The following is a 13,056-nucleotide window of genomic DNA, read 5'->3' as shown; positions in this document are numbered from 1 at the left end:
AATATTTTTTATTTCTCTCTATATTTTAACCTGTTAGTGATATTATAAATGTAATAATTATTAAATACAATTTTATATTAACATTATAAAGCATATATTATTATAATTTGTATTATAATTATATGTGTAGTAAAATATTTTAGAGTATGAAAATTATTGGGAAAGGAATATCAAACGACAAGGAAAATATCCAGCTATCTAAGTGCCTGGTGCATCCCTGTCTTGAATACTGTATTAGTTTCTGGTTAAGCTCCTTAAAAAAATATAGTACGATAAGGAATGTACAGAGAAAGAAACAGGAAAACCCAGAAGTACAGATTGGTCTCTGTTTGAAGACAGAGTAAACAAAATAAAGTAAATAAATATGGTTATATCACTGTAAAGAAGCAACACTCTTCACACCCACATAATGTTACGGAAATAAAAATATACATAAATTAAAAAAGGAAGCAGATAAACTTAAGGATCTAAAGTCCATCACTGGCTAGTAGACAAAATGGCTAGCTGCAGTTTCTAGCTCAGGCAGTACAGGGACTTGGGGGAATAAACTAACTTGTCCGTTCTCTCCCTGTTTCTTTACTTATCCTTTAAGCATCTACCATTGCCCACCAATTTAATAATAAGTAGTTATTAAACAGCATTTGCCTCTCTTTACAGTATCACAACAGTGCTTAGTGCAAAAAAAGAACCGGAGCAAGGGTTCTGGAAATATAAGGTACAGTTTGATTAATAGCTGCTTAATGACAACCCCTGGTGAAGTAGGTGAAAAGTAACATCAACATACAGGATAAAGAACTTCTAAACATTAGAGTGGTGAAAATATGGGGTGGAACTACTTATTTCTGCAAAGCCTTAGAAATAACTTCAGAAGACCAAAAGATGTCAGATGATACTCAGGATCTCTAGAAAATGACAGACTACTCATAATTATATTAATCAACATGTAAGTTGTTATTTTTTCTTATCTTAAAATTCTTACAGGTATGTAAGGGCAGTATTGTAATGTGTGGCGCTTGTATTTACTTAAGTTTGTTACATGAACAAATACATCACTGGAAAAAATGGTAAAGGTCAGGAATGTATCTGCCTGACAATCTGATTGCACAACTTTCTCAGCACAAGTAGATTCACTACACTGCTTTCTGGGTGATGCCTCAGTGACGTGACAAACTCAAAGAAGAAAGATATCTGTTCAATAGCATTTCACTGAAATTGTCAAATATAATTGAATAACACTTGCATATTTCTTGGAATATGTCTTTCAAATCTGGCCTCTCCCTTGTCTTCCCTGGCTGTGCTCCTGCTTAATTCAGGTCATAAGTTTCAGTCTGTGGTGACTTCCCTGAGAGACAGAAAGTGAGGTTAACGCCTCATTCGTCTTTGATTAAGGCACATACACCATCCACCCTCTGGGCCCTTCCAAAGTTCTCAGAAATACATATACTGTCTGGGAGATTAAAGTAGAACTTTGTTTTCCACTTTTCCAAACAGTGATAGCAGAAAAATACAAAGGATTAAGTTGCTTGTACTTAGGAGCTCTGCAGTGAGCTATATTTGTTGAACTCTCGTTTTTCAAAATATTTATTAAAATCTGTATTAATAATGCTCAAAATCTTTGACGATTTGCTTGACCCTGAAACTCCTTAAGACCACTGATCTCCAGTTCTTGTGAAAGATAAATTCTTTTATATAATATCCTGTGCACTTAATAAAAGCATGCTAAGTAACTGTAGTCATTCATACATTCCAATTTAATGATCTATGAAAAAGTCTCTGGCAGCTTAAAACTCATTATGTCCACCATGACTCAAAACAAACAAAAAAAAAAAGTGAAAATAAAAGTCATCATTGCGGGTGGCAGAGCACTGGCACAGGCTGCCCAGAGAGGTGGTGGAGTCTCTGTCTCTGGAGACATTCAAAACCCACCCGAACACGTTCCTGTGCAACCTGCTCTGGGTGACCCTGCTCTGGCAGGGGGGTTGGACTAGATGTTCTCCAGAGGTCCCTTCCAACCCTACCATTCTGTGACTCTGTGATATAATAAAAAAACTAAAAGCAACTGCTATACAAATATGTAATTCATGAAGTTAAAAATAAGGAAGAATGTTGTCTGAACACTGAAACATCAAATTCTGTCAGATTACAATCAATGACTAAACAAGATCTAGAGCATTAATGCAAGTTTTCATTCAGAAATACACCACTTTGCCCCAGAGTGCATGGCATCCTTTAAAAACCCAATTTCTGATTGTTTGATAATAGAGCTATTAAAAGTACAAAAATCCTTTACGTACCATTTGTGCTGTACCTCCAAATAGAAATAACAAGCAATTTATTTTAGGTATTGTGAATATATAAAGTTGATGCCTTATTTCTTTCTATATGCAGCAACAAAATCTGGAGTTTTAATGAAGCTTTGAAAACTCATTTTTATTCCTTCTCTTTAATTTAATGCTTTAACAATGTAAGTCTTTAAGGACAAATCATGATTTTTCTTAAAATCAAGACTTAATCATAGCATCATTTTAAGGAGAACTGCGGTTTCGGTGGTAGTTTTTTAAGAAGTAACCACTTAAGTTGTGCAATAAATTCAATAAAAAATTTATAATGCTTTGAAAAAAATGTATTTTTTATTTCTGAAAAAGCAAATAATAACTACAGACACACTACACACTTTTGGGACTTTAGGTGGCATCTGTCCAAAAAAGCTGGCTTTAACCTTTTAAATGTTCATCCAAGTAACAGGCAATGAAGTCAGAAACTAAGCATGTAATAATTTTCTACTGTTTTGGACAAGTACAAAGAAGAAGCCTTTCAGGGTCAAACAATTTCAGAACTATAAGGACTCTATTCTTTCACACCACATGAGGCTAAAATATATGCAGTTTAGATGGGAGGGTGCTGGAATGTTGCTGCCCTTACTGTCTTCTGTGAAATGACTGTTCTCCAAACTAATTTTCATTGTACGGAGACATATTCCACAAGTGTACAAAGGGGACAAAGGTTCAGCTGTGCATAGCTGGTTTCAGCATGCATAACCGCTAAGCTAATCTGATTGTGACCCTGAAAGTCAACAATAAACTATTTTCAAAAACTTTTTTTCAACAAACACGAATAAAGAGGTGTTTTCTTTGAGATTAAAAGTCAAGATTCTGATTTTTCTTCTTTCTTCGTTTTTTTTTTTTCCTTTTGTAATGAAATTACTGTTCCAATAGCAGTGATACTGAGAACTAGCACAAGGGCAGTGAAGAAAAATGCGATTCCATGACATACTGGAATTCTCAGAGTTCTAAAATAATCTTTTCTGGTGTTTCAAGTCAGTGAGCTAGATTTGTTGTAATAACCCCATAGTAAAGGTCCACTGGAACATCAGATTAGTGGTTCTGTTTTGGTGGAAGTATGAGAGGAACCCAAGAAAACTTACTTGCCGTGTCACTTTCTATCATCACTTAATATCCAGTTACTGAACACGCGTAAAAGAACTATCCTTAAATTACTTATGTAAAATATATCTCTGTATTAGAGCTTGTTGTCTTTGTTTCAAATCATTCACTGATTAATATATTCTGTGAGAAATCTCCTAGGAGAGATACCTCTACTATGTATATTAGAATAGCTGTAGTCCCAAAAAAAAGTGCTTGAAGTGGGAACTATTGGAATAAGCAAAGATAAATGAGAAGAAATCTTAGATCTGATTAATAGGGAGACCCAGAATGAGATTGGTTTTGGTGGAAGAAAAGATAGGTGGTGTGACAGTAGGATGGTACATTAATCTCAAGCTTGAGTTTGAGTGAAAGGTATGAAAGCTCGGCAGGCTGGTAAAAGTCAGTTGGAATGAGAATGAAACAGACAGGGACCGTTAAGTGGTTTTACCAAGTTTGGTAGACTAGTCCCCAAAGAAGACTTATGCAGGATCCCATTACTGAGACTGTGAATAGAGGTAAGGCTAGAGTCCATTTAATACCTTTGATACCTCCACAGAAATTAATTCTGTGCAGCCCCTGCCTTCGGGTGACTGTGAAGACTACTGCTATATGAAGAATGATAGCAGTCAAACCCACAGTTTGTGTAACAGTATTGCCAGGGGCACAGCTATAAATGATACAGGATAATAAGCGATCCCCAATTTGTTCACATTTTCTGCTCAGCTGATTTACTATAAAAAAGGAAATGTTATGCAAGACTTTAACATTCTCTGCACACTCTGGGCTCTTAGGGCACACTTACGACATTTTGTACTTATTCATGTATATCTTTATTCTTATCAGAGATTTTGATATTAGCTGGGTAAGTGCCTTAGAAGAAAGGTAGAAAGGGGAAAAAATAAACACTCGTGCGTAAGTCAGCCTGCAGAGAAGTTGTTCATCTCTGTCCAATGCTACAGGACTAAATAATATAGACTAAGCAGAATGACTTGCACGTGTCTTGAAGTGATGAGGATCAGTTTGCTGTGTTGTCCGTTTAGCATGATAGTTTCAACACAGATGCTGAATATCAATGATAAATATCAAATATCTCTAGTCCATACTGAAACCACTTATGAAATGCACGTTTGTGGGTCCATTAGGAACCATGTAAGGAAATTGTCATGCCATATAATCTATAAAATCTGTGAGTATGATTATAATAGGCCTTCCATAGTTCTGATCTTATCTTTATGAAGTTACAATGTCTTAGTCCAGTCAAAAGCAGCAACGCAAATTCACTATGTGTTTTTCAGCATCTCTTGCTGATTTTCTCATAGATTTAAGAAGTTTGTCAAGGTCTTTAACAGCAGAAACATTTCTGTGCATTCTTCCAGATTGTTGTGTTTCTCCCTTTCTAGTATCAGTATCTAATATCCTAATTTTAATTCTAATGGGTCACACCTTAACATGTCACGGTAGCTGAATAAGGTAGGCGTGGTTCATGAAACCAATCATTCAAATAGAAACTAATTCTTTGATAACCTATTTTAAAATATACCAGAACATTGCCATCAGCAAAAACTGAAGTTTCATACGTTTGTTTGAAATCTGTGATTTTTAGTGTTCTTACACAAATTTCAACAAGGTGCTATTGTTTATGCAAATAAAAATAGTTATTGAACCCCCTTTGTACTCACTGTAAAAGACACTATGTTGTAATGTTATGAAATAGGTGTTAAGAATTATTGCGGAGTCTCCTCTGGGATGACAATATTTTTCTTGCTCATAATAAAACAGCGTTAGACAAGTATGTAGCAATACATACGTACAAAACTGTACCAACAACCATGTTTGAAATAACTATTTCTAAAGACAAACAACATTCACTAAATGTAATCAATCCTAAAACAAAAGTATTCACATCATTTCCTGAAGTGTCCTGTGACCTAACATTGCTTAAAGATCTATTTGCTGTTTTGGCTTTGTTTCTAAGAAGTATTAGAATGCTGGTGCATTTACCATCGTAGTCCTTTGTCAGTCCAGGTCACCTGCAACATGATTTGTGGGATTCTGAAACAGAAACAACCAAAACCCCAAACCAATCAAAGAAAATTTTTTCAAATAATCTACCTTGAATTTTGCATTTGATTGCAGTGAATTCTGGGGCAAGTTTTGGTGAGTTTACATAATAGACTGAAAATATTCTTATAATGCTGACATATGCAATAAAGCTTATAGACTATACATAATTTCAACAATGCAATTCATCCAGAATATTGGCAGAAAACACAGTGCTTTGCTTACGTTTCAGACTTCAATGCTGGTGAGATAAAGATAATACTAGACGTATGCAGGTATTTTACGCTTTTAGGGTGTGAACAGCGTATCACAGGATGCTGTATTTAAAATAAAAAGTTGATGAACACGTCATTGATGATCTTCTTTTTTCCTTCATGTAAGAAAAACAGTGTTGAATTTTTCACCACTGCTTTTCTATTATGTCCTGTGTTTTCTGAGGCTTTTCCCGGTTGTTTCCTCAGTGAACCTCTCAATTGAGTGACAAGAAACTGTTCAGTTCAGCACAACGGAATTGATACTGTGGTCCCAAATACTACTCACTTTTTTTCTTTTTCTTTTTGCTGTTGGGCCAGATGTATTATGCTATTTGTATTATATTTATTTAAGTCCAGAAATGGAATAACAGTATTGTAAACTTTTATTATTTGACTTGATTTTACATAGCAGTACTGCAGTCTGTTGCTGAACTTTTACATTTTATTTTGACAGGAGCAGACCGGTAAAGATGTTTATGTGGTGGTCAGCTGTTTTACTTCTTGGATGCATTTTGCTGGGAGCAGACGGGTGGCCGGCCAAGGAAGGATACGACTTTAGGCCCTATCAGCCCCTAGTAAGATTACGCCACAAGGTACAGATCATTCTCTAGCACTTCTAGCTTTTCTTCTATGATCAAGGGATAAATTACATTCCAGCCTTGTCTTGTTTGTGTTTATTGGAGTAACGTTCAGAAAATAATTAATTCAGAAACAATGCTTGCAAAAATATGGACTTGATTTGACAAGTAAACAGGAGCTGTTTTGATTTGAAAGCCCAGAAATCTTTCAAAGATAGGGAGCTAAGTTCTGTTCTAGTTTCACAAAGTAGAGATTATGTTTATCAAAAGAAACTTGGAGAGAGAGCCAGGACATGTTGTCTCAAAGCAACTGTCAGTATCTGCTCAAGGCAATGACTTTTCCCGAAACACACTGGATTTCAGACCAAGCAGCAACCAAGGGAACTGTCTGTCAAAGCAGCATGGTGTTGAAGTTAACTGATCACCAAAAACTTGTCTGCATGAGGCAGATGTTCACAGCGCTCGCCGAATTTAGGAGTTTTGAACCATGGCATAGTGCAGGTGTTTCCTGAGATACTGGGCTTTCCAGCTTCAAGCACTATATGCCATTCAAATTTTACTTACTTGCCACACCTTTGTCATGAATGCAGGACTCCCAAACCAGTTCTCAGCTAACAAATCCTGCTCTTCTTCTGGTAGCTAGAGGAAAACTGCTGTGGTGGCTCTATAAAAGAAGGAACAGGGTTGTAATATCTCTGAAGTTAGCATAGGTGTGATCAGCTTCCTAGTTTCCTCTTGGTACGGTAGTCATGGGAGCAACATCTGGGGAGCTCTAAGGCCTAAGATTTGGCCAACCAAGATGATAAAAAAACCTTCTTTTTCCACTTCTGAATCTGGGTGCTTCAACTAGATATCCAGAATTATAGCCAGAAACTCTAAATATCAGTTTCTATTAATGTTTCAAGATCTGGCTGGTTTAATTTCTCAATACTTTTTATAAAATATGAAAGCTATTTCCAATTGGTCATCAGTTCGAAAAAAAAATGATCAAAAAGCATGTGATTCTATCTCAGCATATAAGGAGGAGGAACTGATAATTGAATTCTGCTCAAATGAGCAAAACATTTGCCTATTAGCAAATACCTGCTGTATACTATTGTTGTGGTTTAACCCCAGGTCCCAGCCAGAACCGTGCAGCCCCTCATGCAGTTCTCCCCCTTTGCCCCAGAAGGGGAGAAAAGGGAGAAGAAAGAGAAAAGGAGGATAAAGAGAAAGAAAGAAACCTCATGGGTTGAGATAAAGACAGTTTAATAGAACAATAACAGAAAAGGAAAATAACAACCATAATAATAATGACACAAGTCACTCTCATTGCCCTGTGAACTGGCACCATCCTGAGCAGTGATCACGAGTACCCCCCTCGCACTGACTAATCCCATCTATATATTGAGTACAATGTCTATGGTACAGAATATTCCATTGCCCATTCCATCGTTCTGTCTATGCTCCTTATCAGCTTCTATGCAAAGCTGAAAAAAGTCCCTGAAAAATATAAATGTCACCTAGTAACAATAAAACAATACGCATTATTGACATTCCTTTCATATCAAATCTGAAACACAGCAACCACTAGAAAAAAAATAAATTAACTCTATCCCAGCTGAAATCAGGACAACTATGCATGTTAAATATAGAAAGTTTCTAACAGATGAAAAATAAAATATTAAAATATAAATTTCTTTATAAAACTGCATTCTCTAGGGAATGTTGTTCAATTAGAATTGAGAATGCATCAGGCCCCCAGTTAAGTAAATACATAAATGTGTGAGCACACAGGTGTTCACACTGAGTATTTTGCAAAATCAGAAACTTTGCCTCATCAGTTTACTTACATTTGTCATCTTTAAAAAAAATACAACAAAATAGCACACGAAAAATACTTTGAAATCTAGAAGGAATGATAGAGACTACTAACATAAATATGGAATGAACCATGTGAGAGGGAAATCACTTGTACCACAAAAAAACCCAAACCAAAACAATGAAGAATGTGAGAAGTATCAAGGGATCAAGGGCAGGACATGAGGTATAGTGAACACTATTTGAGATTTATATGGTCTCTGACATTAATATTAGATTGCATGTGGAATTAACAGTATGTTGCTGTTCCTTAATAATACTTCTAATCCTCTGATAACTCTCACATAACACTTGGAATAGGCTATCATAAACATTTCAAGTTTAACATTGGGGGCATCACACACACACATATTCCTGTACCCACATAGACATATATATATATATATACACACATGAAAAGTAGAGATACTTTTCCTTTATTTTTCATTCCTTTTATATTTTTGAAAAACATATAAAAATATGCATACATACAGAACAAAAGCAAATGGCGTATCCTTCAAATAGACTTTTTATTTTTAAAAGAAGATAAGGCTCAAATAGAAAGAAAACGAATGCTAGAAAAAAATATAAAGAAAAAGGAGAAAGAACAATAAAAATATGATATAAAAATTTATTCCAAAATGCAAAGAAAATATGGTGGGGTTTTTTCTAGGCAATATATCTAGATAAAAAAATGCTTTAGTATAATACAGCTTTTGGTATTATGGATACATGTTAGCATAAAAAAAAGGAATGAAACATTGACTTTTCTAAAGTCAGTTTTTAAAAACTTTTCTAGCACAGATACACAGCTTCAAAACATGTAAATGATATGGTAAAGGAGACTTTCTGCTTCCATCAAACACTTAATATATCAAGTATTTAGATTAAGTTATGTGAGTAGAATACTTATTACAAACAGAATATGATAATGCAAATCAGCAGAGTCATATTTGCTTTGATCAAGCAATATGTATGCAATTTTATGAGTGCGAATATATTAAAAAAAAAGGGTAATCACTCTTGCTCTAATAAAGGGGAACTTATGTGACTGGGACAGTAGTCCAAAGAAAGTAGCTCCAAATGTGAGACTGCAGGGAAAAACAATCCTGTTGTTACTTAAGTATTATCTTGAAAAAATAATTGTGTTCGTGGTGAAAACAGGCATTCATATCATAAGGGTTTTGTTCTTTTAAGGGACTATGAACAAATTCAGCTCTTTATGCACAGAAATTACAAGTAGGCATTTAGTCTGAGTACATACGGAAAAAATGCACAAGGAAAAAGCACACAAGGAAAAAGCTTTAAAAATTGTGAAAAGCTTTATGCATAACTATACACTTTTTTTACTGTGAGGGTGACTGAGCACTGGAACAGGTTGCCCAGAGGGCTTGTGGATTCTCCCTCCTTGGACATATTCAAAAGCCATCTGGACGTGGTCCTGGGCAACTTCTAGGTGACCATACTTCAGCAGGGGGGTTGGACAAGGTGACCTACAGAGGTCCCTTTCATCCTCAACCATTCTGATTCATTACAATACATCATTAATAATTACATATAATAATATATAATTTATTTAATTTTTTTTTACAATTTTTATAGTCAACCCAATAGCTGTGGGATTTTACTGATGAAACTTAAAAAAGATTTGAAGAGATTTTTACAAAAATCTTTTTAGAAAAATATTTTAGAAAATATTGTACAAAAGATTTTAAAAAAAGGTTTTATAAAATCTTTTTTAAAAGATTTACAAAATCTTATTAGAAAATCTAAATGTGATGATAGTGAAAAAAAGATAATATTCCTTAATCCACTGCTTTAATAGGTTGGTAGTAAAATGTGTGAACTAAATATTTTTACCACAAATTTTATTCATAGGTTGTTCAAAACCTTTTGATACTATCTTTGTACTGTCCCTGCCCCCCAGCTACCAATGTACCCAGCTCTACATCTTCAATAGTTAATGTAATCATCTCTCTTGAATATTTATCATTTACCTGCAACAAATAATGCAAATTGCATAACTTAATTGAGATAGTTGAAATGTTAAATCTGTTTCACAGGACGAAGAGTACATATCAGGTTTTATTAACATTGTATACAGCATTTATCCACATCTTCACCCCACTATTTGCATACCAGACTATTTAGCCTGTAGCTTTTTACTTATTTTCATGCCCAGGAGGTATGTAGTTTGGTTGTTTGGTATCTTTACGTTAGCATGTGATTCAGAGCTGTGTGGTTCCTCAGATCCTGGTTTGCAGAGGACGGCAAGCCATCCAGGTAGATCACAAGGAAGTCCCGGCATGTTTTGCCAGAAAAGTCACCTGGCGTTTTAGGGAGCTCTAAAAAAATTACTTAATGCTCCAGTTTAGAGATTAGGGAACCTTCCATTTAAGAGATTGCCTTCATGAGTTTTCAGGTTTCTGTATGTACCTATGCTGAATTCAGAAAAGGACTACGAACATAAATTTTTCCAATAACAGAATATTCAAATATCCCGTTATCCTCCTCCACTGATGCCTTTGTCTATTTTCTTGGTTTCCATATAATTTTGGGGTTTTTTTAGATTGTTTATAGTAGACTAAATATGAGAACAGACACTTGAACACTTACATTGCAATACTTCATGCTGCTTTACATAGAATAGAACATATAGCTGATTTAATTCTTATGCCACAATTGTATGGAATTCATATCCTTCTTCAGTGGTGGAAATAACTACGAGAATTGTTGTTGTCGATAGAAATTTTCAGTGCTGTAATGTGTGTGAGAGCCTACAGCCAGTTTTTCCTTAGCAGGTAATTGCGCTCCTTTTAAGAAACCAGCATTTTCACCAGCAATTGAAACCACTATTTTCCAGTCTCCGATATTACATTTTTTTGTTAAAACTGTGCAGAAAATCATAGTCAAACATTCTTTAGGTATATGGATAACTAACTTCTGAGTCTGGACTGCAAGGTTTCCTTGGCTAATGCCAGAGCAGTCTGATGGCATGTGAAGTTGCTGTGTTTTGACAGTAACCAAAAGTTAGATCTAGTGCTTTGGACATTGCTGATTTCCCAACTTTGCTCTTTATATCCTTTAAATATGCAGCAATTTCCTACCATATAGAAATGTATTTTCGTGTGTTTAACTTGATCTGTAGGAATTAACAGATTATTCTTCAGCAGTCTTTCTAATTTATCATATGCTGTATTAATGAAAAGTTTCCACTTTGAACAGTTTTCTAATTTTATTATACATTAGTTGGAACTGCTCTAGTATGACAGTGGAATTTTTAATATCCAGTACCTATGATGAGCTGATGACTTTCAAGTATTACGTTTATTTTTCTGGAAATTTTCTAACAGAAAATCTGTGATAATTTATAAAATATAGCTCTAAGAACTTGCAGCAGTTCGTATCTAAGTTATAATTACGGCCCAAATTACAAGTATATTCACGTTCATTATTGTAATGGCCACGAAGATCAAACATTTGGCTGCATGGCTTATGTATTAAACAGTCAAAACCAGGAAGAGCTAAATTGGCTTGAACTAGAAGGGAGAAAGAATATTACAAAGCACTCCTGAAAATTTTATTTCCAGTTCCCTTCTGTTGTTAAACTGTGGTGGCTTACACATACACGGTTATGTTGAAAAATACTGGGATATGTCTGAACAGCATGTGAATTTCACGGATTCATGGAATCATGGAATTTTCAGAGTTGGAAGGGACCTCTAGAGATCATCTAGTCCAACTCCCCTGCTAGAGCAGGATTGCCTAAAGCACATCCCTCAGGGCTGCATCCAGGCGGGTCTTGAAAGTCTCCAGAGAAGGGGACTCCACAACCTCCCTGGGCAGCTCTTGTTACACCACTTAATTCTTGGTTCCTCATTTGTCAAAACACTGGAAAAGTTTGTCAGGGACTTTTCATTTGGGAGTCTTCTTGCAGTGCTGCTGAAATATTTTAAGCAATTTGTTAATACCTAGGTTCCCACCTGAAATCATTAGGAAGTACTTCTAGCATCCTAATGAATTTTCTTCTTGTAATTTGCATGGCTCTGACAGAGAGCGGTGTTCACACAATGTCTTCAGTGAAAAAGCGTATGCTCTGAGATTTCCAGGTACAGACGGGCAGGCGGCAACCGGCAGAACGCTGACTGTCGGGGTCTGATTCTCTGTCAGAAACTAAGAAGTATGGGATATAGCCTGTACATTCATACGTGTATTCCAGAGCATGCCAAGCCTGCGTATCAAACACGTGCGTGCACAACCCTCCTCTGCAAGCCAGGTGATTGATGGGGTTTAGCGGGGATTAACGTTAACAGCAGTGCCTCGTTGTCAATGATATCATTATGGGTAGGGAGTTGGTTGGTTCTAGTCTCAAGGGACAATCAGTGAAGACTGTTGATTATCTTCAGGCTTGTAATGACTAACTAAGAGAGCCACTGGCTTGGGAAAGGGGGTGGGGGCAGGAGGGGCAACGGGCAGGGGGATGTGGGTAAAGGAGAGAGGGAAGAATTGAGGAAAATTGGAATTTGACGTGGGCCTGGGCCTTCCAGGAGCTTCCATCAGGAAACAGCTTTTTGTCCAGCTGAGCAGGTGTGTACAGAGGGTACAGCAAAGGGGACGTGCTTTGTTTTTAACAGCTTTCATGGACCTTAAGTGACTGATTTTGCCATATTGATTGTAACTGTTTCCAGTCTTGTCCTTATTTTGTCTGGTTTTGATCCGAGTCAGGTGGGCAGCAGTCACTTTTGTCTGTGTTATTTCTCCAGACAAAAATATTTAGCTTCCTGTGAAAAAAACCTGCCTCTTTCCTTTTTTCTTTCTCCCCCCCTTCTTACTGTTGTTGTTTGTTGTTAAATTAGGCAGTTCGACTGTGATTCTCATTAATTTAGGCCTCAGGATTAA

At 36.0% G+C, this 13,056-nt stretch overlaps 1 protein-coding gene across 2 annotated transcripts in view; it reads left to right on the top strand.

The window, feature by feature from the left end:
• The window catches only part of FSTL5 (follistatin like 5), a 317,506-nt gene that overhangs the window by 20,299 nt on the left and 284,151 nt on the right, over positions 1–13,056 (top strand). For both annotated transcript variants that reach the window (XM_063336243.1, XM_063336242.1), the window contains exon 2: positions 6,195–6,333. In XM_063336243.1, coding sequence (XP_063192313.1) covers positions 6,211–6,333 — 123 coding nt within the window. In that variant the 5' untranslated portion in view covers positions 6,195–6,210. The remainder of the gene's footprint in view (positions 1–6,194; positions 6,334–13,056) is intronic.

Source organism: Chroicocephalus ridibundus, chromosome 5, assembly GCF_963924245.1.
Source record: "Chroicocephalus ridibundus chromosome 5, bChrRid1.1, whole genome shotgun sequence".
NCBI classification, from domain to species: Eukaryota; Metazoa; Chordata; class Aves; order Charadriiformes; family Laridae; genus Chroicocephalus; species Chroicocephalus ridibundus.
The sequence above is the reverse complement of the archived record's forward strand: the minus strand, read 5'-3'. Positions and strand labels throughout refer to the sequence as shown.